Source organism: Palaemon carinicauda, chromosome 2, assembly GCF_036898095.1.
Source record: "Palaemon carinicauda isolate YSFRI2023 chromosome 2, ASM3689809v2, whole genome shotgun sequence".
NCBI lineage: Eukaryota > Metazoa > Arthropoda > Malacostraca > Decapoda > Palaemonidae > Palaemon > Palaemon carinicauda.
Genome location: NC_090726.1, coordinates 32,308,173 through 32,335,309, shown reverse-complemented (window position 1 = coordinate 32,335,309; position 27,137 = coordinate 32,308,173). Strand labels below are relative to the sequence as shown.

At 42.1% G+C, this 27,137-nt stretch overlaps 1 protein-coding gene across 10 annotated transcripts in view; it reads left to right on the top strand.

The window, feature by feature from the left end:
- The first annotated feature begins 1,551 nt into the window (after positions 1-1,551).
- Positions 1,552-27,137, top strand: part of Clc (clathrin light chain) — a 50,435-nt gene continuing 24,849 nt past the window's right edge. For 7 of the 10 annotated variants that reach the window (XM_068354424.1, XM_068354438.1, XM_068354415.1 and 4 more), the window contains exons 1-2: positions 1,552-1,703; positions 9,700-9,921. In XM_068354424.1, the coding sequence (XP_068210525.1) occupies positions 9,708-9,921 (214 nt within the window). In that variant the 5' untranslated portion in view covers positions 1,552-1,703; positions 9,700-9,707. The remainder of the gene's footprint in view (positions 1,704-9,699; positions 9,922-27,137) is intronic. The other 3 variants (XM_068354446.1, XM_068354418.1, XM_068354402.1) reach the window with 1 other exon arrangement.

Below are 27,137 nucleotides of genomic sequence, written 5' to 3'. Positions count from 1 at the left end.
GAAGTTAAGGTCATTGTTTTATTTTAGCACTGTGCCATCTTCCACTTAACTGTTAACTTATGCATGCCCTTCTCTACCTCTAATCATTAGCTCTGTCTTTCTACTGTTTATCTTCAATTCTTTCCCATGCTTAAAAACTTTCTTGGAGTTCTTTTGGGACTTATATAATGATTAAACCGTTGTCTAACAACGAGATGACTGACCCTTAGCAATAAAAGTAACGGAAAACTTTAACATAGTATTGAAAATCAGTTAGAAAACTGGTATTTCCTCGGAAAATAAACCAATAAATAAAAAGACAAATAAATAAACACACAGACAAATGATAATATGAATAAATAAATCAAAAGTTAAAAGAGGAAATTGATAACGTTAGCCTTTATCCCCAAGAGAGATTAGTTCATCAAACATTCAGTTGGGCTCCACAAGGCACTAAAAGAGTTGGAAGACCAAGGTTTACATGGCTGAGAACTATGAAGCGCGAAGTAGGAGATGATGAAAGGAAGAGCATTCAATTAAAAACTCAAGATAGAGACGACTGGCGAAATCTAATCGAGGCCCTTTGTATCAATAGGCGTAGGAGGAAATGATGATAGGAAACGAACGTTTTATGAAAGTCGCGGTAACATCATAGTATCAAAACAATTGACCTTAATGTAAATAATTTCATCCAGTCTGTAAAAACTGCCTAAAGCATACTGTTTACGAGTATTGCAATCTTTTCCCTGATCAAGGACGAGAAAGTTTATTTTTGTATAGTCAATCTGTGGACTTCTGGCGAGTAATAAGATTAAATTATCTCCAAAAGAACACTGTAAAAGTTGTATTACACCGTTTAACGCACAGCATTCATAACTTCTAATTTGGAAACCCATTAAAATATATTAGGATGTTACATTTTTTCGAGATAACCGATTTTTCTTTTTATTAATCTTGTGAACAAATATTGCAGAGGATAAAGGCAGCTGCAACATTTTCGTACGTAAATTTATTCGTTTTTAAAACTTAGGTTTATGAATTTTAAATGATTGTCTTCTAAGAGGCAACTTACAAATAATAAAAATGCTAATCTATATACGTAAATCGTGCTTTAATAGAGAAAATACTCTATAAACTTTCAAACTTTAGCTGTATTTCATACGACTTTTCTGGAACATTTAGAAGACGAAGAAATTGTAAAAGAGAAAATTTACACCATGAAAATACAATTATTCAATATTGTATAAAAAGAAGATAGGATTTAAATGATAAGATTTTATCAATATTATTAAAATAAAGCTTCTGCATAAAGGGTGAAACTGTAACGAGGATTTGTTGTCAATGTTTGACAATGGTAGACGCTGAGTGGGCCGCTCTCTTTGGCTCTTCTATGACAGTTCTAGCCAGATAGCACCTATTAAAAGGCAACACTTATACTTATTTGTAATACCTCTTAAGAAAAAATTCCAAAATTGAAATAGTATATACAGATAGAATCTTATATAATTTTAAAATTTATGTAAATATAATAATTAATAATCTTTTACTCGTAGAATTTCAGGTTTTAATTTCCAAAAGTAGAAGTTGATCCAAACTGAGAGTCACTAAAACATTCTATTTACATCTCTTCGTCGGCTGTATTTATTTATTAGTTTCTTTCGTCACAAATTCGCCCCTGTCAGGCAAGCAGACGGAAATTCTCAGCTAGTTATAACAGTTTCGATGTGAGTTATCTTTTAATATTATTTTTTATTTATTTAATATGTAGAAATATGATCTCTTATAAAATAAGTTTGCTGTATGTATATTGTGTATAGATTGGAGGGGAGTTGTTCAATGTCGATAATCCATAGTTGCAGTCAGATATAGGCCAGGCTAGTCTGGCAAAAATAGTTCTTGCCTATTTAGGCCGATTTATATATCTTTTTAGAGATCTGGCCTTTGCTATTATTTAGGATACTTGCGTAAATCGTTGGGTCACAGGGGCTGCTGGTCGCATAAAAGGGAGAATCCTTCCTATCCGTGACCGCAATAACCCACACTACTGTAAGTGTATCTAACGAGTATGTTTATCAACAATCTAACTAATTAGACATTTACAGGTCTTTGTTTCGCCGTGGGTATCTTCACTGACAATTGAAAAGGATTTCACTGCTCCTCTTAGGGCAAACGGTACATGTTGCGTTACGCCCGTTATCCGAGTGGCCAAGTATTTTGGAAAAAAATTGACCCATCTACCTACACACTATGCATATTGGGTTATATTATAATCTGAGTCTTAGTAGATCGGTAGACCAGGCCTTCTGCTTGCATAGAAAATAGGAGCCTTGGGGTTTATGTATGATAGCGGCCACCTGATGTATTATTATGTCCAATTTAGAATATGTCAGTGTAAGGGGGCTCGCAGGGGGGCGTTAGCCCCTACGTTAGGTAAGTAGGTAAGGACACGGCTTGTAGGTTGGCGTTAGTCCTTCCGGTAGGTAAGTAGGTAAGGACACGGCTTGTAGGTTGGCGTTCGCCCCTCCGTTAGGTAAGTAGGTAAGGACACGGTTTGTAGGTTAGGTTAGGGGGGAAAGTTTGGGTTAATTGATGTCCAATGTTAATCAACGCTTAAGGAACTGGCCGCTGATATACAAAGGCTCCAGAATTTTTCATTCCATTTACTTGGAAGTCCTTCATAGCCATATCAGTTTCCACCCACACTTAATTAAAGGTATTTACGCATATGTTGGTCAACTGAACTAATCCTAATTAATCACTTTTTGTTCCTTATTTTTCCTTAGTTTACTTTGCTCGTAATCTAACATCAGTAAATATGTAATACTTTAATTTCTTGCCAAATACATGAACCATATATTTTTCCTACTCGCGATCTTATGTTTTATACATTGCTGACCATGATTATTTAGGCAAACTACCTGTTTATAAGTTTTTTGACCCCTTTATATAGTGATAATTATGGGGGATCCCAATGGGGAGATGGAAAAATGAGTGATTTGCAGCAATAATAATAATCAGAAATGCCCTATGCCTCTCTGTTTCGGCAAGAGGTACTTTAGTGCCATGCACTGTAGCCGCGTGAGTGATTATTTTGGCGTGGCTTCTTTTATCGATCAATATAAGATAATTTTATTTCTAGCTAAACTTGAATATTTTTTTTTATAAGAAATGGACGAGTGCTTGGTATATTGGCATTTTTCTCTGTGTGACATATGGGAACCGAGGCATAACTTATGGATCAATTGACTGAAATGTGAATACCATTAATTTCCCAAGTCTATTATTTACTCTTTAGAGACTGATTTTTGGGTTACTGAGTATGTGTTGCTTGCATTTGCTTTTATCTGATTTCAGTTTATTGTAGGTCTTAATCATTAGCTGGCTCTTTTGGACCAATGAAGAGCTTCTAAATGCATATATACAAGTTCCCGAATGTTGTTTTACCTGAACCATTTTTTCCCATCTGCTTCTGTCAGATTTCTTCCACAGAAATTCAATCTGCCGGTATTTAAAAAATTAGTTTAATTTCATCTACAATATTTCGGTAATTTATTGTTTAAAGCACCCACTGTTTAGTACTCGGCCATTGTAAAAGTAAAAAATATCCATGAAAGAATGACCCATATGATTAGTTTGCACAGTTCATCCATATACCGCTTGCCAGAGCAGATGGGGAGTGAGATTGTTTATTTTCAAGTGAATCAAGCCTTGGTGGAGAAAAGATTTTTTATGGGACATGCTGTGACTCGTAAGTAATTATGTTCTTTAATTTCACTCCACGTACAGTAACCATATATTTTCCAACTGTTATCTTATGTTTATTATGCATTGCTGACCATGCCTATTACTACAAATCATTGGTTTTTGGTATTTAAGACCCTGGATTCCCATAGGGGCATGTTTTGACCCAATATTCATGGTTAGAAATGGATAAAAGACAAGATGATGAGTGGGAAAAATAGGTAAATATGATACTCTAATTTCTAGCAAAACTGGATTTTTCTTTAAGAAATGGACAAGTGCTGGCTAGGTATTTTTCTCTATATGTTTAATAGAGGCTGGGGCATAATAACTTACATATCAGTCTATTAAAATGTGAAGTATGTTTTTCACTCTGAAGTCCATTGTTTACATCTGAGAGACTGAAGGGGACTTGTTGCGCATGCATTTTTCCCCATGGTTTGGGGAGCTTTCTGTGCATTTACAATGACGTATTTGTCAGGTGGTTTATCTTAAACTAATTAACAGCTTACAAGTACTTCTTCACAAGTTCCCGGATGTTGTTCTACAACAGCCATTTTTTCCCACCTTTGTCTTCAGTTTCAAATTAACCACCATCTCGTAAAGATGTCTCCTAGAGGGAACCTAAGGGAAGCACATCAATCTATTACGAAATTTAGTGTAATTTAGTTTGTCGGCAATTTATTATGATGGAAATGCTCTCTGTTCAGTGTAAAGCCATTGTTACTCATGTGAAATTAAAAAATAACAGCGAAATAATGTCTCAAAGGTCCGATTATGAGTTAATTTTCATGGAAGATCAGCACATTTTCTATTGCAAAGCTTTTGTAAAGATTGCCAAAGGAAAAAAGGCGACGGTGTCAATCATGAGGTAAGGAATTATTTGTGATTTACTTTTTCATAATGTAAGGATTTATTTGTGATTTACTTCAAGTTTGTGACCTGGGAAGGGCAGGTCTGGCTACCAGTTATGAGGGGGAGAGGGGGGTCCGGGGGCTTGCCCCCAGCTAGAGATTGTGACCTGGGAACTACTAGGTTAGGTCAGGTGGGTTTGTTAGGTTCTGTACCCTTTTACAAATCTCAAAAGTTAAATAATCACGTTTTGGCCTGTTTCCAGCCATTTACATGAAACATATATTTTTCCAACTGCTTATCTTGGGCTTATTTTGTATTTCTGACCATTATTATTTCTGCAAATCATTCGTTTATGACTTTTCACCACCCAAAAAACCCCGGTTTCCCTCCGAGGTCCCCCATAGTTGTCTTTATCTAAGGGGATCCAAAAACTCACGAACGGGTGATTTGCCACAATAATCATGGTCAGAAATGCATAAAACACAAGATAGCGAGTAGGAAAAATATATGGTTCATATATTTGGCTTGAAATTAAAGTGTAATATATTCACTGAAAAATGTATGGTTTATGTATTTGGTTAGAATTTAAAGTATCATCTACTGTATTTGGAAATTTATCTAATCAAACCAAAACCACTAAGTTCCATACAGTTTCATGAATATAAATAAACATAAATATATTACTCTACTTACATTAGTGTATGTATCCGGGTTATATATGATTTCCTGTTGAAAGCATGCCGAATGTTACTAACATTACACTTTACAAAGGCCTTAGAAGTCACCATGCAGCCTTTTCTTATATAGATATGGATTAAATTCCCTATGAAAGGTAACAAAGCTTAAAGTCACCAAGTGTTTTGGCTTTTTCACCTTATGAAATGCATCACTTGCGTAAAAAAGATAACTATCGAGTTCATAGAGACATATCTTGCCTTCTTCACATCTAGAATGCTTAGTATCAGCATCATTGCACCATGCATGATTTTTCTATCACTCAGGTTGAATTTTGAATCGTTGACTACGTATTGATAAAAAAGTGCCCTTCAGCAGCTGGCCAGGTTGTGGGGTCCCATTGGTTTGTTTAAAATTCAGTTAAAATGATTGAAACTTCATCTCTTCCTTTTTCCATGATGTGTGGATCGTGGTACAAGTAAACCTAGAGACGTTTGACTTCATGCCCATGCAGAGAACATAGTATCTGGGAATGCTGATTGATACTGTACCTCAATAGCGAGATTTTTTCCTTCAGACGATTGCATCAGCAAAAGGAATGTAGATGTTGACAAACCTATTCACCAGGGTCAAGTGGTAGGAGTGGAGTTGTCCCTTCATCCTCTATTGGCAAAGAGTCTTTTGACTTTGTGGTCTTCTCCATCAATGGACATGTTTGCCACGAGGCTTAGTAGGAAACTACCAGTATTGTGGTCTCCAGTCCTGGACTGTTTAGCGGCTATAGAGAAAACATTCCAACATCTTTGGGAAAACCTTGACGCCCATGCTTTTCCACCCTTTTGACCTGATTTGAAGGGTAGTGAACCACATAATGACTACCCTGAACATCAGAGTAACTATGGTGGCCCCCAAATGTCTACATGCCAAATGGTATCCAGATCTAATGATGGTCCTAATCGAGGTACCTAGAGCGCTACCCATTTGACCCAATTTTCTTTGCCTGCCACACTTGCAGAGGTACTACCACTGGGTGACATCCTTCTCACTTTATGGCTAGAGACTATCCAGTATCTCCGTAGAGTGAAAAGGCTTTTCTCAAGACACTGCAAAGATGTCTGGCTTATGGAAATCCTCAACAGCAGTGCATCAGATTGAATGGGAAATCATCTGTAATTGGTCCCTAGAAGGGGGTACTTCTCCAGTCTAAGCTTCCATTCAATTGATTTCTGATTTTCTTGTCTACTCAAAAGTAGCTCCTCTAAGTCTGAGTGGTGAATGGCTGTCGCTGATTTTTGAGTCAAGTCTTTAAACTGAAAGCCTTAACCTCTCACAATCCTGGGAATTGTCAATGCTGATGTGGGCTTTAAGAAATCATCCCGGCTAAAGAATTCAAACAATGGCGTGGGATATTACCAGAGTTCTAAGACCCCTAAAGAGTGCTCCGTCTAAACTATTATGGCAAGCGTCAGTTAAAGATCTGACTCTGAAGTCCGTCCTCTTGTATGCTTCGGCTTCAACCAAGTTACTAGGTGAGATACTGTACAGGGAACTTTTTGTAACATTAGTCATTGTATAATAAAATTCAGAACCCTGCTGTGGAGGATCCAATGTTTGAGACCTCCTCCATCTCCTCCCTTTGGGATGTTGCTGGCAATCTGGAGGATTTGCTCTTTTGCCCTGTAAGGGCCCTAAGACGATGCGGTACCTGAAGAGAACCCAAGCATTCAGACCACGATGTCAAAACCTGTTTATGAGTTGGAACTGATGTAAGAAGAAAATCTCCAAAAACACTATCTCCTGCTTCTAGAAACGATAAGGAGAACATACAGTCAGCCCTACCTTTTCGTGGGGTACAGGTAACAGACAGGCGCAAAGAGCAAGAATGCGCAAGTACTTGCTGCCCATTGCTTGTGTGTGGTTGACTAACACTAAGTACTGTCTAATATTGTTTTTGCTTGTTTCTATCATAGTAGAAGTATTTCATTATGGTATGAACACATTTCAGTAAGTGTATAGTTCATGTACACTCATGTACTAAGCATTGTACATGGTAAGGCTATGGTACAGAACACATATAGTAACACTATTCATCGGGATACTTATAACAATGAAACACTGTTGTTCCTGTCTAATATTGTAGGGTATATTGATGTAATATATATACAGTGCTATCACTATACAATAGCTTAAATAGCTAAGATAACAGTTGTAAGTGTTCGCTGTTTTTCACAGGTCGACTCGCGCTGTTCAAACTCACCTTACACGTAGCCTATATTTACAATACTACAGTTTTGTAAAATATGGTATTTTTTATACAGTACTGTACAGTAGTTAATATAACAACACTAGAGTATTAAACAATGAATACAATGACAAATTAAATATTAAAAGAGAAAGTATCCGTATGACACCACAAACTGTTTATGTATGAAAATCTACGCAGTAAGTCTGAGGTATGATGCAACTCTTTGAATCAACTGTTTGGCGTGAGTGGTAGCGTAATGTATGTATCAAATTCTATAATAAAATCACTATAAACCCACTGGATATGTACAAGTTCTTAACATCGCCCTTTTACATCAAAACATGGTTCTGCACAAGAAAGACTGAAGCTGGAGATACACACGCAAGAAGAGATTATACAAGACTGAGGCAGAGTGAGTGAGAGATGGGGTGTTGTGGTGTGTGGAGAGGAAAATTGCGCTAAGGATGACGGTTGCCAAAGAGCTTGGTTGGTTTGAAATCATTGGGCTGCGAGAGTACTTATCGTGAATCCATGAATATGTGATTTATTTTATAGGTTATACAATTCTCTATTTTGAAGAAAGAGCCTGCAAATTGGGAAGGCTGACTCTATCATCTGTCACCGAGGAATTCTTACGAGTCTACACAGGCATACACTCACGAAGTTAGGGGTGTTGTTGCGACACTAGTCTTTTGGATGAACCTGTCAGTGGTGCAAGAGGTTAAAGTGGTTGTCTGGAAATGTCAGACAACCTTCACAGCCTACTGCCTGAGGGAATATATCCACAAGTCCTATGGTACGTTCTACTTAGGATCTGTGGTAGCTGGTCAACAGGTTATGTGTTTCTAGCTCTTTCTAGCTCCCTCACAGGATAAATATCATTTTGTTTAAGAAAGCAGTTGAGACAACTTTTGGTATGAGTGAGAATGTCTGACCATTTTCATCTTTCTTTACCTGTCCCTTGTGGTACCGTGGTCATGCCGCTATTCTCTGGCTGATGCTAGTAAGCTAGTATTCTATTGTGTAAATAGAAGTACTGTATGTTTCTCCATTCTCCTCGCAATGGAGAGGATGGATAGAAATGTAAACTCATTTCTTTTAATAGTCATACATTTCACATAGTGTGTCCTATAAGAAAAAGTTCATCTGTGACTGTCTTTATAAAACATAAACCAAGCCTATCACCTGAGAATATGTTCTCAGGTTGATAGGAGCTAGATTTGAGTCAACACACTTGCATCTCTTCAGGTCTGAGTGTTCAATGTCCCAAAATTTTAAACCTTCAATTTGGTTGTAGGAACTTCTCCCTCTTAAGGATAAGTCTATTTAAGAACAGGGGTTTGTATCCATGAACAAATCACAATTTTTATAAAAAAGTAATTTGTATTTAAGCTACACTTCCCACCTCAACTGCCCGGCAACTCCTAGGTGAAGATCAAAGTGGCTTATCGGTGTACTGTACTGTCAGGGGACTGGGGATTTCCCATCACCTCCCAGTAACTACTAGCACCTCGTTGTAAATTCTAATGGCCATGTTTCCAGCTTTTCTGAAATCATGCTCCTTTTAAAAGATTTAGGTTTGTACAGTTGGGATAATTACGAATTACTCTAAAAACATTTTGTAAGTTATTATTCAAAATGTTAGCAGGTGGGATATTTTATCCATACCTGAATTTTTCATGTTCATACTCCAGTAATTTAAAATGAAATCCTCGGAGTTGGCTATAAATCTTCAGTCTTAACATGAAAGAAACCCTGACTTATAAATTTCATTAAACGGTCTCTCTTTTTTTTTTTTTTTTTATGGTAGTCTTGTTCTGCTTGAGGCTACCCTTGTACCTCACTATGATGCATATTTCATCATAACCTCGCTGTAATTTATTATGTATCATAATGGAATGAGTAAAGCAGATTTAAAAACAATAACAAGGTTTGTATCACATAAAAAGGTTGTAATTTGTATGTTCATGTACATTGTCTAGAGTCAAGTATTAAGATGTGAAAATACACCTCGGCATTCATTTATTTTTTTTAGAAGCATGCCTTGAAATACGTTAGACGTCTATCTGAAAATTGAAAAGGGACAAGAGTTTCAATGGGATATAGCTCTGTTCATTAGTGATTAGATACCCTGTACTTCAAGTCAGTAATCTGCTTATTTTATTGACATTCATCGTCCTTATGTTAATTTTATTTTTCATCAGCGCTCAGCATGGATGGATTTGGGGATAGCTTTGTACCTACAGCAGAACCGGCTGCTCCTGCTGGTGAAGTTGACCCAGCTGCTGAGTTTTTAGCTCGTGAACAGGATCAATTGGCTGGCATAGATGACGACTTAATACCAGCTGCTCCAGCTAGCGAAGAACCAGAAACTGCTGCAGCACCACCACCAGCTGTTGTACCAGAAGCAGGTGAGCAACCTGCAGGTAAGAATTGGAGTTGATTTTGTTAGGGCTTCTGATATTTAGGAGGGTAAATGCAAATGGTATTGAAACTCATTTCTTAGTGATAAGAGTTGCATGTCATGCTCAGAGGGAATTCCAAAATTTTTCATGCAGTTTAATCAGTGTTTGTTCCAACGCGAATACTTACCTCGAACTACTTTCTTAGGAGTTACCTGTAATCTCCTCTCTACCGACCAGAGTTTTGTGTAGTATACCCTATACCCGTTTTCTATGGAGGGCTAACCCGGGAGTGAGAGAACGTGCCCCGAGGGTAGCCTTTGAGCTAGGTCGAGGTCCGCTTGGGTCTCGTGCCCCAGTAAGTTCTCTGATCGCGACGCGATACCATACGTCACTCTCGTCTCTCTTGACCCTTTGTGTCCGCCTCGTGTGTCCCGCGTGGTTACCGCGTGGTAGCTTTGTGCTTATCCCTTGTGTTCTTGTGTGTTCACTACCCTTCCTTGTGCTTCCCAAGTGTATCCCTTTGATTCCCTTCATTCCTGTCTTGTGGTTGTGTGCTATGGAGCAAATCTGCCATTGTCCTGGGCCTAGAGCCGGAAAATCGTGTGGAGCGTTCCTCTCCAAGCCCGAAGTGGACCCTCACTCCCTTTGCTCTTCCTGTAGGGGCTGGATGTGCTCGCCATCGGATACGTGCTTTGAGTGTGTTGGTTGGAGTGAGATTCAGTGGGTGCGATACGGCACGAAGAAAAAGAAGTCGTCGAAACGTTCGCCCAGAAAATCTAGCGTCTCTTCGCCGCTACCGTCACCCAGTGGACGGTCCGACGGGGCTTCTGTCTCGCCTTCCCCTACCCAGAGTAGGGGACGAGGTAAGTCCGTTGCGGGGAAAGAGCCGAGGGTTCTTCCCCAGGAGTCTAGTGTGTGTGAAGTAGGGGTTGCGGGGACTTCTCAGGCTAGTGGGGAGCCTGGTAGTGCTGTGTCGGGGGGTTCTGGAGATTCTGCCCTTGTGCTTGGGGGGCACGTTTCCTCCGACGACCCCTTATGGTGTAATAATGTTGTACCTGTTTCTTCGCCCCCTTCGTGGGCCTGTGTTTCAGGTTCTTCGGCAGGTGGCGACACCCAGGGTAAGTTAGACTCCACAGTCAGTGATTCCTTCGGGTGGAAGCTCCCTAAAACGCCAGTTAGGTCCCCTATGCGGATGGAAGAGGGCCTGGATACCTGGTTCCCTAGTGTAGGGCGTCAACCCTCTTTTCTAGCTCCTCTGACGACGGTCCCAGAAACCTTCCTGCAACCCTCTACCTCGGGTACGCAACGAGTCGCAAAGCCCTCCGTGGCCCCCGCTTCTGCCCGTCGTGCGGGTGGTACAGTTTCGTCGGGCTCTTCGGATGGTGGGGCTTCATTCTCTTCAGAAGAAGAAACCAGGAGGAGACATCGGCGCCGGAGGGAGCGGTCCAGGAGCAGGCGTTCCCGCTCAAGATCCCGTTCGAGGTTCAGCAGGAGACGGTCCCGCTCTCCACGGAGGAAACACAGGAGGAGTAGGTCCCCCGATGGTGATTGGGTATTCGTTCCCCGTAAGTCTGAGTTACAGTGTTCCCCAGACCGGCAATCCAGGGATTTCTTGCCACGGAGGCCATCCTCCAGGCGTAGATATGACCCTCGCAGGGAGAAATGCGAGAAGGCCTCTTCAGGCAGGCGTAAGGCCGCGAAGCTTCCAGTTCACCCCGCCCAGCGGGGGGAGCCGTGCTTCCTTACGGGCAGCCTGGCCGAATCAGCCCAGCTGGTTCGGCCCTCGGATTTTAAGGAACGGTTCCCTCCGTCGGGTCAGCCCACGGGATCCGCGTCCTCGTCCCCCAGAGAGAATGCACGGACGGTAGTCCTCGCCGGCACGGCGATGCCAGTTCTGACCCCCGAACCTGGTGCGGAGGTTTCCGCCGGGGAAGACCAGTACCTCCGCAGGGGAGTGCCTGTTGTGCCAGAACCAAAGCGCCCGATGGGAGTGCCCGGTGACCCGGCTCCTCGGGATCAGGCCGAAGGTTCTGCCGACGGTAGGGAAGGTTCCCCGACCGAGGACTCGGCCTATCGGAAAGTTATAGGCCTGATCCGAAGGCATCATAAAATTGAAGAGCCGGTTACAACCGATGAGGACTACTGGAGGTCCAGCCTTACCCGTTTGATGCAGGCACCCGTCCAACAGAAAACCTCCCTGGCCCTACCTGTGGCCCGAGATCTCGTCCTGGGATGGGCTCACGTCAATAGAGTTGTGGCAGGCAATGCCGAAGCTCCCAAAACGCAGAGCTCTTCGAAGTTGCTCCAAGGGCTCAAGACACAGAGCAGGGTTTATGTGCCAGAGGGACAACGACCGGGAGCCTGCAAGGTGGAGACTGCCCTCGACGTTCTGGGACAGGGTGCCTCGGAGGACAGAGCCTCTTCAGCCCCGATTTGTTTTTCACAGTCGGAGGCTGCGATGATGGAGGAGATGTCGAAAGACCTAGTTCACGTCTCCTCTTGGTTGGACTGGTGGGCTTCCACACTGGTAGGTGTGCAAGCCACATATGACCTGACGGACCCAGAACAGCAAAGCCTCCTGAGGGAGCTTATCATCTCCGGGGGCAAGACCCTGAAGTTCCTCACATACCAGTCCCTCACCCTGTCAGCGAATTGGGTTCTTCGCAAAAGGGACACCATTCTGGCGAAACTTTCCCGGAAGGTCCCAGACAGAGAGGCGAGGGCCATGAGGAGCCTTCCTGTGTGGGGTGACTCCTTGTTCCCCTTGAAGAAGCTAGAGGAGATTATGGAAAAGGTGGCTAAGAGAAAGAAGTGAACGCTCCCAGGCCTCCACCGGTAAGAAGGCCCCCCTACAAGAGGTCAGCCTCAGACGGTCCCTCTACTTCTCAGGCCCCGCCTAACCTGACGAGGAGAGAAGCCCCTTCTTCCTCGTGGGCCTCAGCGCCTCAGTCCCCCCGTAGAGGAGCTCCAGTAGCGTCGGCCTCGTTTAGGACAGGTTATTCTGTCTCCAGGAGAGGCCGTTCAGGCCGCTCCTCCAGGAGGAGGTAGAGTGGGAGGCCCCCTACTCCTGCCCAAGCCTCAGGTTAGGGGATGCCTCAGACTACATTGGCAAGCATGGAAGGCTCACGGAGCAGAGCCCTGGACAGTGTCCGTACTGAAGGAGGGTTACAGGTTACCGTTCTTGACAGAACCCTTCCTTTAATTCCGGCCAGCCTGTCAGAGTGGTTGGCACCCAAGGACCCGTTGAAGAGGGCTGCTCTTCAAGAAGAGGTGTCCACGATGTTGGAAAAGGGCGCCATGGAGGAGATCCTGCACCCAGGGCCAGGTTTCTACAGCCGCCTGTTCCTGGTAGAAAAGGCGACGGGGAGGTGGAGACTGGTGATAGACCTGTCAGCTCTCAACAAGTTTGTGCGAAAGACAGAGTTCAAAATGGACACTCCGAAGTCAGTCTTGCTGTCCTTGAGGGAGAAAGACTACATGATGACCATAGACCTCAAGGACGCTTACTTCCAAATCCCGGTCCACCCCTCAAGTCGGAAGTTTCTCCGGGTGAAATGGGGTACCCAGATCCTGCAATTCAAGACCCTTTGCTTCGGCTTGTCGACAGCTCCCCAGGTATTCACGAGAGTCTTCACGACAGTCTCGGTGTGGGCTCACGAGCGAGGCATTCGCCTCATCCGGTACCTGGACGACTGGTTGCTTCTTTCCTCCTCGGAGGACGTTTTGAAGGAGCAGGGTATAAAACTTCTCCAGTTTTGCAAGGGTCTGGGTATCATGATCAACCCAGAAAAATCGAACCTATCTCCCTCCACCAGAATGACCTATTTGGGGATGACACTGGATTCCCTACTAGTGAAAGCTTTCCCGTCGGAGGAGAGGATAAGCAATCTGATGAAGATCCTTCTTCCTTTCCTGTCGGGGCAACCCAGGAGGGCGAAGGACTGGCAAAGGCTAATAGGTCATCTGGTGTCGTTGGAGAAACTGGTTCCCCAGGGAAGACTCAGACTCAGAGCCGTCCAATGGAACCTGAAGAGCTTCTGGAACCAACTGGACTCGCCCCAGAAATTAATCCCAGTCCTACCAAACACAATACCCTCCCTGGAATGGTGGCATTGCCGGTCGAACTCGCTCAAGGGGATGCCCTTCGCGACCGGCCCTCCCGAGTTGCTTTTATTCACAGACGCCTCCAACCAGGGATGGGGAGCCCATCTCCTCAACGGGACAGCAAGAGGAACCTGGATGGACGGGGAGAAAGGCCTACACATCAATGTCCTAGAGTTGAAGGCAGTCCAGAAAGCTTGCCTGCACTTCATCGATCTACTAAGGGAAAACACTGTGGCGTTGATGTGCGACAACGCCACAGTGGTAGCGTACATAAAGAAGCAGGGAGGTTTGAAATCAAGGGAGTTGTGCGATCTCGCCCTAGAGATCCTAGATTGGGCAGAAGCGAACCAGGTAGTGTTATTGGCAAAGTTCATCCCCGGGAAAAAGAACGTTCTAGCCGACGGTCTCAGCAGGATGGGTCAGATAGTAGGAACAGAATGGTCCCTCCTCCCAGAAGTAGCCAGGCTCATCATTCAACGTTGGGGTTCCCCGGTGATGGACCTCTTTGCAACCAAGCTGAACGCGCAACTTCCCGTGTATTGTTCTCCTGTCCCAGACCCAAAGGCAGCCTTGGAGGATGCCTTTCAGCACAAGTGGGACAACCTAGACGTGTACGCTTTTCCCCCCTTCACGTTGATCAGGCAAGTACTCAACAGAGTAAGGGCTGCCCGGAACTTAAGGATGACTTTGGTAGCGCCCTGGTGGCCGGAGAGAGAGTGGTTCGCAGACCTAAAAGACCTGACGAGCCATCCTCCGTGGCCACTCCCCGACAGGTCAGATCTTCTTCAACAGCCGCACTTTCTCAGGTTCCACGACAACCCACAGTCTCTACGCCTTCACGCCTGGAGACTATCGAGCGACTCCTGAAGAAGGAAGGATATTCGGCAGGAACAGCTAAGAGGATGCGCGATACCTGAGAAGGTCGTCGGCAGCGGTCTACCAAGCGAAGTGGACCTCATTCATGAAGTGGTGCGCTTCGAAGCGCATGAAACCCCTCAAAGCCTCTGTCCCAGACATCGCAGACTTTCTAGTATATCTCAGGGACGAGATAGGGATGTCAATCCCAGCTATAAAAGGAGTACGAGCAGCCTTGGGTCAAGTCTTCCTTCTGAAGGGCATCGACCTGGGTTCCTCTAGACACATCTCTATGCTTGTCAGGAGTTTTGAACAGTCCTGCCCCCCGCAAACGGTTAGGGTGCCTCAGTGGGACTTAGCTAGGGTCCTGAAGATGTTAAGTAGCCCCCCCTTCGAACCAATGAAGGATATTGTAGACAGGGATCTCATTCTCAAGACAGTCTTTTTGTTGGCCTTGGCCTCTGCAAAAAGGGTAGGTGAGATCCATGGGCTGTCTTATGACGTCTCTCATTCGAAGGGGTGGAAAGAGATCTCTTTCAAGTTCGTCCCTTCGTTCGTGGCGAAAACCCAGAACCCAGCAGTCTGGGATCCTAAATTCGAGGGGTTCTCTCTGCCAGCTATTCCTAGGACTGGGAATCCTGAGGATTTGAGGTTATGCCCTGTCCGTGCCATTAGAAAATACCTTGAGAGGACTGCACATCTCCGGCCAGGCATCAAGAGCCTTTTCATCTCCACAGGTGTTACAAAGAAGCAGGTATCGAAGAATACCATTTCCTTTTGGTTGAGACAAGTTATTGCCAGGGCCTACAAGGAGGAGGGACTGGCCTTGCCAGGCACTCCCAAGCCCCATGACATCAGAGGTCTGAGCACTTCCTTAGCCTTTGAGTAGAACATGGCAGTGGGCCAGATCCTTCGAGCGGGCACCTGGTCGAACCAGTCAACCTTTACTGCCCATTACCTCAAGGACTACTCAAGAGGGTCCTTAGACGGGTTCTCCATTGGGACAGTCATCTCCGCGCTCCAAGTGATTTAACGGTAAAGCCCCAGGCTCAATCGTGGATAGAAAAACCAGGAGACACAGGTTCGTTCCTTTTCACCCTAATCCCCGTTTCCTATCCCTATCGGAGATAACCACACTTGTAACCATTGAAGAACAGGTCTCTGCAACTGCATTACTGGACTCGGCATCAGAAGAATTTTTCAAAGGGTGAGTACGTAGACACTAACGTGAGCTCTTTGTGTAGTTCCTATCGTCCGTTTTCCCAGTTTGTTTTTGTTTTAAAACCTAGTTCATATCTAGGCTTCTTGGCGTCCGATTGCTGGGTCTGAAGGTCAGGAAGTCACTCCCACCTCCTAAAGTGTAAGTCTCCTAAGAATGTAGTTCGAGGTAAGTATTCGTGTTGGAACAAATAAAAAATTTTAAATAATTTTTATTTTTCCTAACATACTTACCGAGAACTACTTTCGGGTAATGGCCCTCCCTACCTTCCCCGAGTGCCTTTCTGCCCTTGCAGGGACTTTTTGCAACATCCGAGGAACTTACTGGCGCACGAGACCCAAGCGGACCTCGACCTAGCTCAAAGGCTACCCTCGGGGCACGTTCTCTCACTCCCGGGTTAGCCCTCCATAGAAAACGAGTATAGGGTATACTACACAAAACTCTGGTCGGTAGAGAAGAGATTACAGGTAACTCCTTAGAAAGTAGTTCTCGGTAAGTATGTTAGGAAAAATAAAAATTACTTAAAATTTTTGATTTTTTAACTCGGGTTACCTTTGGAGGCCAGGTTGAGGATAATGTATAAACTGTACTTCATTTTTCTTCATAGACTATTATGCTTATTTTGGAGGTTCAACCAACTGAAGTATTACATGAGTGGTTTGTGGGTGATGGACTAGAGTGTTGCATATTTTGCAATAATTTTTGAAATTACTCTAAATAGAATTTGTCTGTTTTGCTGCTTGGCCTTCAAATACTTTACAAGAGTGATGATGTATAAAAAAAAAAAACAGATTAAATTTTAACTATAGTTTAAAATATCTCTCTATATCACTTTCAAAACCAAAGTGTGGAGCTGGGAATTTGAAATTTTTCAATACCGTAGGAAGTAATCATGATCGTTATTTCAAGGCATGGAGTAAAAATATTTTATAATAGGTACGTATACAAAGTGGTTAAATGTACCATAAGAAATGTATACCTATCTCATTTAGAAACATGAGTATTATATTAACATATCAACTTTCTTTCTCCAGGAGTTGAGTGTATCACATAAAATTGTAAAAATAGTGGTTAAAAATACCGGTAATTATGGCCAGTTGAATGCTTTCAGGATTAAGACTCGCAAGAAACAATGTTTTAACTGTTATAATCACTTGATTGAAGTTTGATCATATATTGAGCTCTGTTTGTTTTTCCTAAAGCTTAGTAAATGTTCGTTCAGAATTACGGTCCATGTTTTGACTTTTTAATTCTTTATCATGGCTAGAGCATACTGCCTCCTTTAGGGTTGATAGAGTAGATAATTGCCTTCCAGTGCTGAAGCCCTCTGAGCATAGATATATGGCTCGGCACTAGAAAGTATGCATGGATTTTCTTTAGTTCAATAGTTGGCTTATTTATTTATGGCCATGTAGAGTTTCTCATGCAGTGTTTCTCAACTGGAAAAAATGCAATTAAATGGTTTGGGGAAGATTTTGTTAAATGGAAGGGCTTATTGCTGCTTATATATTTTAAAATTGTTACAATTGTGTTGAGGATATAACAGAAAAGATTTCATTTATCTCTGCTATTTTACAAGCTTTGAGATGTATTATGACTATGACAGAGACCTGAAGAATATAGACTGGAAAAAAGTTTGAGAAACATTGCTTAATTATAGTGATGCAGTGCATTTTTTTTATTTTTCAACTAATTCTACTTACCCAAGACATTTCAGTGTTTTTAAGCTCGTGTAGCTGAAGCTTTCTCGAGTCAGTTACGAGGAATAATTATTTTATACTTACGGCACAAAACTCTGTACAGTATCTTTTATTTAGTTTCACAGTAGACATAATTCTGACTTGAGTTTTTAAGGGCTTTTTTTTATTTGTATGAACCTCCTCAGATATTAATATTGCTTTGTTTTTGAAGTTTTTTGATATCAACATTTAACCCCCCCCCAAAAAAAAAAAACCAAAGAAAATTTCCCCATTCTTTCCTTTCAGTAGAGTTAGGCCTCTGATTCAGTGTTATATTGACACACTAGCAGCTACTCGTAGTAACCATGAATTGGTTTGGCTATACCATCATTGTCTTTGCTTATTCGTCGTTTCTTCATTAGCAAATTGACATTTCTCCAAAGTGAAATCTCAAAATATTAGTGTTCTTTTAGTTAATAGTGATTGTAACAGATGTCTCCTGGGTTTGTTATTAATAAGTGGGTATCCCTGAATTGCAATCTCTGTCTTGTGGTGGGGACATATCTGATTTAAATTATCGTTGTGAAGAATGCAAAGCCTTTGAACAAATTAAAAATTCCAAATGTAAAAGAAAACTTATCTTTTAGTTTAGAAATTAATCCGGAGAGGACAAAGTAAGTTTTTTATAGTGGGGATGATAATAATACCACTCCAGCCATTAATAAGTATTGTTTTGATAATGGTAAGCTTCAGAAGCTTTTTTTTTCCTTTTGTTCAATTTGATGATGCCCGAATATTTGGGCTAGACATATCCAGTTTTGAATCTTTGCTTAGCAGAACCTATCTAGTTTTGAACCTTAGCCTACCTCTACAAGTTTGGCCTAGTTTTCCTACTGCACCACTTAGTAAGGGTTTTGATGGTGCACGGTGCATAACACAGTTGAAATCCCCGTTTTAGAGCCTCAAATTCTATATTTAGTTCAGTTCTTTTTGCTGCACAAATCCTCACTTTTCTGAAATTTAGTCCACTCTATTACACCATTAGATCTTAATGCAGAAGACCGAGCTGGTAGACTGGATCTTAGTATTCCACCTCTCGCTGAAGTAAAAAGATCATAACATCTTATTTTATATAGGAATACTGTAGCATATCGTATGATTCACTTGAATCATACTGAATGGTTACATTATGTTTTGGATAACTATTGATTTCAGAATATGTTCCTCCAGTCTATGAAGTAGGCGATCTTGATCAGCCTCTTGATAGCTAAATTTCATTATCAACAAAATATTATATTGTATAATTCCTGCAGAACTGGAAAAAATTATAAAAAAATAGTTCTTTTGAACCTTCAGAAATGTACATTTAAATGACGTTTTGAATGGAAGTGAGAGGTTCTCATGTAGGCTCGACCACTAACACTTCTTAATATTATTGAGTTGGTAGACTGGATCCTTTTATCCTTCCACTTCCTAAAGTAGGCTCATATTATCAACCACGTTTGATTATACTGTACAGTATTGTTAAAATGATTTATTCCCATTGTTTTGTTTGTTTCATTGCCAATCACAACAAACAAATGAACACATTTATAATTATTATTATTACTAGCTGATCTACAACCCTAGTTGAAAAAGTAGGATGCTATAAGCCCAGGTTCTCCAACAGGGAAAAATAGCCCAGTGAGGAAAGGAAATAAACTACATAAGGAGCAATAAACAATTGATATAAAAAGTAATTTAAGAACAGTAACAATATTGAAAAAAATCTTTCATATTTAAATTATAAAAACTTAAAAACCAAGAGGAAGAGAATTAAGATAGAATCTAATTGACAGCTAATGATATTTCTAAAGTTTTTATTATTAGATCTTTTGAATAAGTTTGTAAATTATGTTGAGAATACTATTTGTATCATAAATAGCGTTAGCTTGAAATCAGCTGACGACCAAATAAGCTGACGTTGTTTACATTTTCTCGTCCGGGCTCTCACAGGAAGAAAAAAAAAAGTCTTTCAGTGATTTAGAACTATTAAATAAATAGGGTATTTATCATGAAGATATACAAATTAAACTCCTAACCGAAGGAACTACTATACAGTATTACAAACTTTAGTTTGAGATCGTTTGATATCAAGATGCTAGATCAAGAAGTGTCTAGGTTATTAAATAATTTTGCTATTTTAGGTACATTAACGATAGTTATTTTAAGTATATTAATGACCTATCTCTTGCCTTCACTGCCCCACCTCCATCAGTGTGAGAATCAGCAATATTAATGTCAGGGGAGGTTCATAGAAATACCCATCCTCCCACTGACTAGTAGTGATTTAGAGAAGATGAAGATTAGATTTGACTACAAAACTGATAGCTAAATATGGTAGGGCTTAACCATGCCACGATTGCTGCCATTAGCAGCTAGATTGTGTCGGTTCTATACAAGAGGCCTAACTATTGAAAGGAAAGAACACAGAATTTTTTGTTTTGGATAAATGTCGATATAAACAAACTTTGAGAGAAGTGATATGAACATTAGGTGTATATAGATATGACAAGTTGTATTTTTGAAATTGTTTATCATTACAGTATATGGAATTCATATTGAAAGTTTGTAGTTTCTCATTATTCATTGGTGATTTGTGAATACAATTTAGGGTCTCGTACTTTTGAATATTTGTAGGGACAGTAAATTTTAACAGTAGGGTTCAGTGTACCTGTTTGTCTTTTAGGCAGTTATCCGTGAATGATTACGTTACAGTACACAGTCTTGAAGTGCACGGTTAGTTCCAACTTGGAATTACTGAACTCATTAAGAATTGTGTACTGTGTAATGATTTGTGCTTAGGCTGTAATCTTGCTAAATTTTTTTTTTTTTGCAGCCAGAAATTGTTCTGGTGTGTTCTTTAATGCATGTCACTGCACTTGTAGTTGCATCATTTTATTGAGAGTAGTAATATTTTACATTGCCTTGTTTTGAAGTTTCCTGTAACCATGCATTATAAGCTGTAGAAGGAAAGACTCAATTTTGGGGAAAGGTTACTGTTTGACGGATGGTATATCAGCTCAATGAAAATTGTTTGATTAGAGGGTAGAAACAATTTTTTATTCTCATCAGCAATAGTGTATGTCTCTTACTTTCCATATTCCTTTTTGGTCTTTTGTAGCCTAGCTGTCCAATTCTTCACCCTAGCTCCAGTGTTCACTTTTCATTCAAGAACAAGTTCTTCTGATAGGCTTGAGATATGACTTACAATTGTGCCCTTGAAATACTTGTTTATTGTAGTATTTGTTGTGTAAATTCTAAATTCCTAAGATCAGATGTCTAAATATACAGTAATGTGTACTGTAGTATGGCGAGTACAGTCAGTAGGGTACATTATAAGTATTTGCATACATCTTTGGATGTATGGGAGTAAAAATTGCATTTACGCAGTACAGTATTGTAAAAAATACTTTGTTTACCTTGCAACGTCTTTCATATCCTTAACTTTGATATCAGTTCAGATATTGTTGCAACCCAATGAAAATAGAAAACAGGTAAAAATAATAATAAAAGAACAGATTAAATGCATCAAATATGATTGGAAGTCATGTGTTTGATCCAAATAGTTCTGTTATTTTACAAATGGTATGGATAAATAAATACTTCACATTGCTATATATCACAATTATCCAAAAACTTAACATATCTTCTACTGGAAATTCAAGAATTAATTTTCTCTGCTTTTTCCACAAGTACTTCAATCTGGGAACCAGGTATGAAGAAATGAATATAAGAATACATTATATATATAAAGGGGATTCTTAGGTAAATTGCCTGGTTTTGATTCATGAGAATTTAATTCTTATGGACACAACTACAGTATTTAATCACCAAGAAGGATAAGACTTTACCTTGCCCTGTCATCATCAAATATAGATCAGATGGTGGAAGTGAATACATTGTTATGATAACCCAAAACATAAGGTTTGGGGTTTGAGAAGGTTTGTAAAAAGTAAGAGAAGGTTAGTCATAAATCATGTGCCAAATACAGTAAAATTTTTATTTACTGTACTATACTGTATTTTTGTGCTCGAGTGTCGTCCTAAATGAAGTTCCCTTTGGCTGATTGAATAAGTTGCATTTTTTGGGTAATTCTGTCAGCTTTTTCATGAAGAACAGTTATATATTTTTGGGATCAAATAAGCACTTCTGGGACTCATTATTTCTAGAAATAATATCTTGATAATGCTAACGGTGTGTAGATTTATTTAAAATTTGCATCATTTTATTTTCACATGAAATTGATCACATGAGTTTAATTCAAGCCTTATCAAAATATCATTGTATCCTGGTATTTTTCTTTTTTCAATATTAATCTTACCCGATGATCATGTAGCTGTCAACTCTGTTGCCCGACAGAAATCTACGGTCGGGATACGCCAGCGATCGCTATACAGGTGGGGGTGTACACAACAGCGCCATCTGTGAGCAGGTACTCAAGTACTTCTTGTCAACAAGAACTCAATTTTTCCTCTGTCGTGCCACCGGCTAGACCTACTTGGATACGCTGTTGATTCTGGAGTTATTGTTCACGATTTGGTGATGTATTTGCTCTAGAGTTTAGCCTTCGCTATTCAGGAAGCTTTATCATTAGCTTAGCAAGCTTTTGGAATTAATTTGATTTAATTATGGTGACGAAGAGAGTATGGACTCTCTTTCACTTTTAAATGGCCGACCCTTCCCTTAGACGGAAGTGTTGGTGTCGAAGAGAGTATAGACTCTCTTTCACTTTTTTTACCCACCCTTCCCTTAGACGGAAGTGTGTTTAGGTTTTTGGTAATTTTGCTTAACAAAGTTATAGATTTATTTTATATCTCTCCGCCATTTATAGGCCTCTTCGATTAACTTCCATTTATTATAAACTTATAAAAATTAATTTTTATGTTTGTTTATATACGACCTTTCCTAATAGTAGGCGGTCCTTACTTGGAACCGAAGTTAATTAACATTGAGCCCGTCATATCGTTTTTCCTGTTAAGAATTTATGCTATTTTAATTTTAATGTTTTTGAAAGAATTTCTTTGATAGTCTCGTACTGTTTTCAAAGTTGAACTAACGTTTTGTTTAGTCTCCGCAGTTGTTGACGTTCAGAACGTTCAACTTGCGCTCTATCGTTACGATAGAGAGAGAGTATTTCACGGTTTCACGTTGCAGTAAGAGTAAACCGATTCTAGCGTTTCGTTCATTCTTTCTTAGCTTAAATGGTTTTAATTCTAATAAAGGAACTTTTTATTTGGGAAACCTTTCAGTTTTTTTCCTTTAACAAATAATATGTTTTAACGATATATATAATTGGGCTCATCTCTCAGGTTCTAAGTCAAGAGAGAGAGAGAGAGAGATAGAGACGGAGGGAGAGAGAGGAGGATAAACGTTTCGTTCAAGCGGGTAACGTTGTTTTTTGCTCTTCTCCCTAGTCGCTATAGGGGAAGAAGGGAAAACGTTTCTAGAGTTTTATTCTTGTTCCCAGGCTTTATGCGGTGAGAGATTTTAAACGTAGTTTATTTGATCTAGTGTTTAGTCTCTTTTCCAGCCACTGAATTCTTTATCTTTCATTATGTTTTTCTGTTACATTGTAATACTGTTTTCGCAATTACTACCTTTTAATGAAGGATAGGATTGCGTGTTTCAGGTACAAACCACTTAAAGTTTCGAGTTCAGTGAAATAAGTGCAAACAGAAAATCAAAAGTGATAAAGTGATAAGCGCAAAGTGTTACAGTGTTGCGTTCGAGGGTTCGTCTGTTCGTGCCAGTTGTTCACCTAGTCCGATACCTCTTACAAGCTCCCAAGCCCAGGGGAGAAGTAATGTCGAAGGACTTATGGGTTCCACAGGCCTTGATCAACGAACAGACGTTTCCCTCCGTGGTTTCGGGTGTATCTACACACGTTGCCGACGTGATCACCCCACCCACACAAAGACGAGAGAGCCCATTTATTCCTCGTCTGCGGAAGAGGTTTCTCGCAGAAACCATGGACCAAATCTTGGAGCTTTTAAGTGCAAGTCTGTCCCTTCCGCGCAAGTCCAACGGCCTAGGTGTAGCCACTGGGTCAGTTCGGACTTGCTGCAGTACGACAACTGCACACCTCCCAAGAGAGGCAAGGTGGTACCGCAACAGGCAGTAACTCCGTCTGTTGCCGCACCAGCGGTTTTAGACCCTCAGTCACAACGGACAGTAGCTCCGTTTGTTGTTGTCTTTCATAGACCCTAGTGGTCCATGCTGCAGACTATACAGTCTCAGCTTGCTCCTTCATGCAGGAGTATCATGCTGGAAGGTTGACAATGCACCTGTTAACCTACAACCCGCCGAGGTTGTGCGCTCAGCAGATACTGCGGCTGCCTGCTCCCACCCTCCACCTGTGAGAGCTCCACCACCGATGCGCAGTCCACCCTGCCAGACGCATGTTTTTGCTGCACCATCTGCTAACATGCGTGAGCTACCGCATCAGCAGTGGGAAGGTTCTGTAGAGCTGCCGGGTTCCAGCACTATGCGGCATTCTCCGCAGCCCATGCAGCATGCTCTGCATACCTTACAGCATGCTCCGCATACCATGCAGCATGCTCTGCTTACCTTACAGCATGCTCCGCATACCATGCAGCATGAGCCGCATACCTTACAGCATGCTCCGCATACCATACCGCATGCTCCTCAACCCACCGCAGCCCCTCCCACGCTCCAGCACTCTGCTTTTGTTGTTGCCAGCTCCCACACTCCGACTGCGGAGAAGGTTGACGATGCACCCGTGGGCCTACACCTCCCACGGTTGTGCGCCCGGCATGGCTTCCTGCTCTCACACTCTTGTTGTGAGAGCTCCTCCACCCATGCACAAGTCAACCCTGCCAGATGTATGATGACTCCCACACACAGAGCACTCCGTTGCCGTGCGTGAGCTACCACAAGCTGCCGTGTTTTGACACGGTGTGTCAGCCTCCGCAACACTGTGGTTACCGCCACTCGCCAGCAGCAAACTAGTCAGTCAGGAGTTGAGGCTTCCCCACACAACTTTGGTTGTTTCCAACTCACAAACTGTCATACAGTTACATGACGTTGCCTTCTGGTCTGCTACTTATACACCAGTGCTGTATGTCCTCACGCTCCTGTTGTGGTTGACAGTTCAGTTTTTGACAGTTCACAGACTGTCAAGCAGTTTCATACGTTGCCTTCTGGTCTGCTGCTTTTGCACCAGTGAAACCCTCACTGAGAGAACCTAGCTTTTCTCGGATATGGTTCCTGTAGATGAGAAAGTGCTGTTCTCCCTCCTTCTGATATTCCCTTGAGGACTCTGTCATTTGGAGAGGAGCCTTAAGCTGCTTAGCCTCCTATGGACTTTTATTTAAGCATAACATGCTTCCAGGGAGGGTAAATGGTTCCGCTTCAGTCGCTAACCCCGTCTGTTGCCACACCTGCTCCCATAGACCTTGGGCTTTGTTGCAAGACATGCAGTCCAAGCTTAGTCCTTGCTAGAGGATTTTTTACGGAGTCAGTGTGTCACTGGGAAGACGTTCAACAACCAGCAGAGGTGACTTGTTGTGACGCAGTGCGGCAACCTCAGCAACCCGATAAGGAGTTGTCTGTACTACCCAGACAGTCTAGACAGTTTCGGGTTGTCGCTGTACTTCCTCGCTTCCCCATGGTTGACAGTTCACAGACTGTGCAGCAGTACCATGATCTTGTGTCCGGCTCCGTCACACATCCACCAGTGCGACCGGATTCAGCGAGTCAGACGTTGCCCACTCCGTTGCCGTTTCCTCATCAGTTTCGGATGAGGAACCCTCTTATGAGGACATGGCTGAACGAGAAGATCAATCCCCAGCCCTGCTATCCATCCAGAAGATGCTGAAGAAGGAATACGGCCCTGTCAGGCTGTGGATGAGTCTGGTTAGGACACTGTCATCCGTGGTGCATTTGGTGTCACTTGGAAGACTACACCTCCGTCCTCTTCGGTTTCATCTAGCTCTTCACTGGAAAAGGACAAGACGCTACAAGCGGTCTCGATCCCGGTTTCCGGAAGATAAGTCTGGTCTAACCTGAGGAAAGGACTTTATCAACCTTTTATAGGGTCTTCCCCTGACTGTTCAGACTCCCAACCACGTTCTCTTCTCAGACGCATCGGACGTAGGCTGGGGTGCGACCTTAGGCGGTAGGGAATGCTCGGGATTATGGAACTCGCGTCAAAGGACAATGCATTTTAACTGCAAGAAGCTTCTGGCAGTAAGTCTGACCTGGTAAAGCTTCAGGCCTCTCCTTCAAGACTAAGTAATGGAGGTCAACACGGACAACTCCCTGCTTTGATGTTCATCTCCTAGCAAGGAGGGACCTACTCTCTGACATGGTGCGAGTTCGCTAGTGACCTCCTCTCCTGTTCAACAGGTCTTGACTTTTCACTAGTAACAAATTTCTTCCAAGGCAACTTGAATGTCTTAGCAGTTTGTCTCAGTAGGAAGGGACAATAATTCCAACATATTGGACCCTCCACAGAGATGTATGCAAGAGACTTTGGGTCACTTGGGGCCATCCAACCATGGATCTCTTTGCAACCTCGATGTCCAAGAGGCTCTCAACAGACCCAGCAGTGGTTCTTTTAGATGCCTTTCTACTAGATTAGTCTCATCTAGATCTATATGCATTCCCTCCGTTCTAGTTTGTCAACAAGGTACTGCAGAAGTTCGCCTCTCACGTTGGGACAAAGTTGACACTAGTTGCTTCCCTCTGGCCCGCGAGAGAATAACTTACCGAGGTACTTCGATGGCTAGTAGACGTTCCCAGAACTCTTCCCCTAAGGGTGGACCTGCTACGTCTGCCACGCGTAAGAAGGTACTCCAAGGCCTCCACGCTCTTCGTCTCACTGCCTTCAGAGTATCGAAAGACTCTCGAGAACTAGAGGTTTTTCGAAGGAGGCAACCAGAGCGATTGTTAGAGCAAGGAGAACATCCACCCTTAGAGTCTACCAATCGAAGTGGGGAATCTTCCTAAACTGGTGCAAGTCAGTATCCGTATCCTCGACCAGTACCTCTGTAACTCAAATAGCTGACTTCCTCTTATATCTGAGAAAAGAGCGATCTCTTTCAGCTCCCACTTTCAAGGGTTACAGAAGCTTGTTGGCATCAGTCTTCCGTCACAGAGGCTTAGATCTTTTTAACAATAAAGATCTACAGGACCTCCTTAAGTCTTTTGAGACCACGAAGGAGCGTCGTTTGGTTACACCTGGTTGGAATTTAGACGTGGTTCTAAGATTCCTTATGTTAGACAGGTTCGAACCACTTCAATAAGCCTCCCTGAAAGATCTCACCTTTAAGACTCTTTTCCTGATATGCTTTACCAGCTAAAAGAGTCAGTGAGAT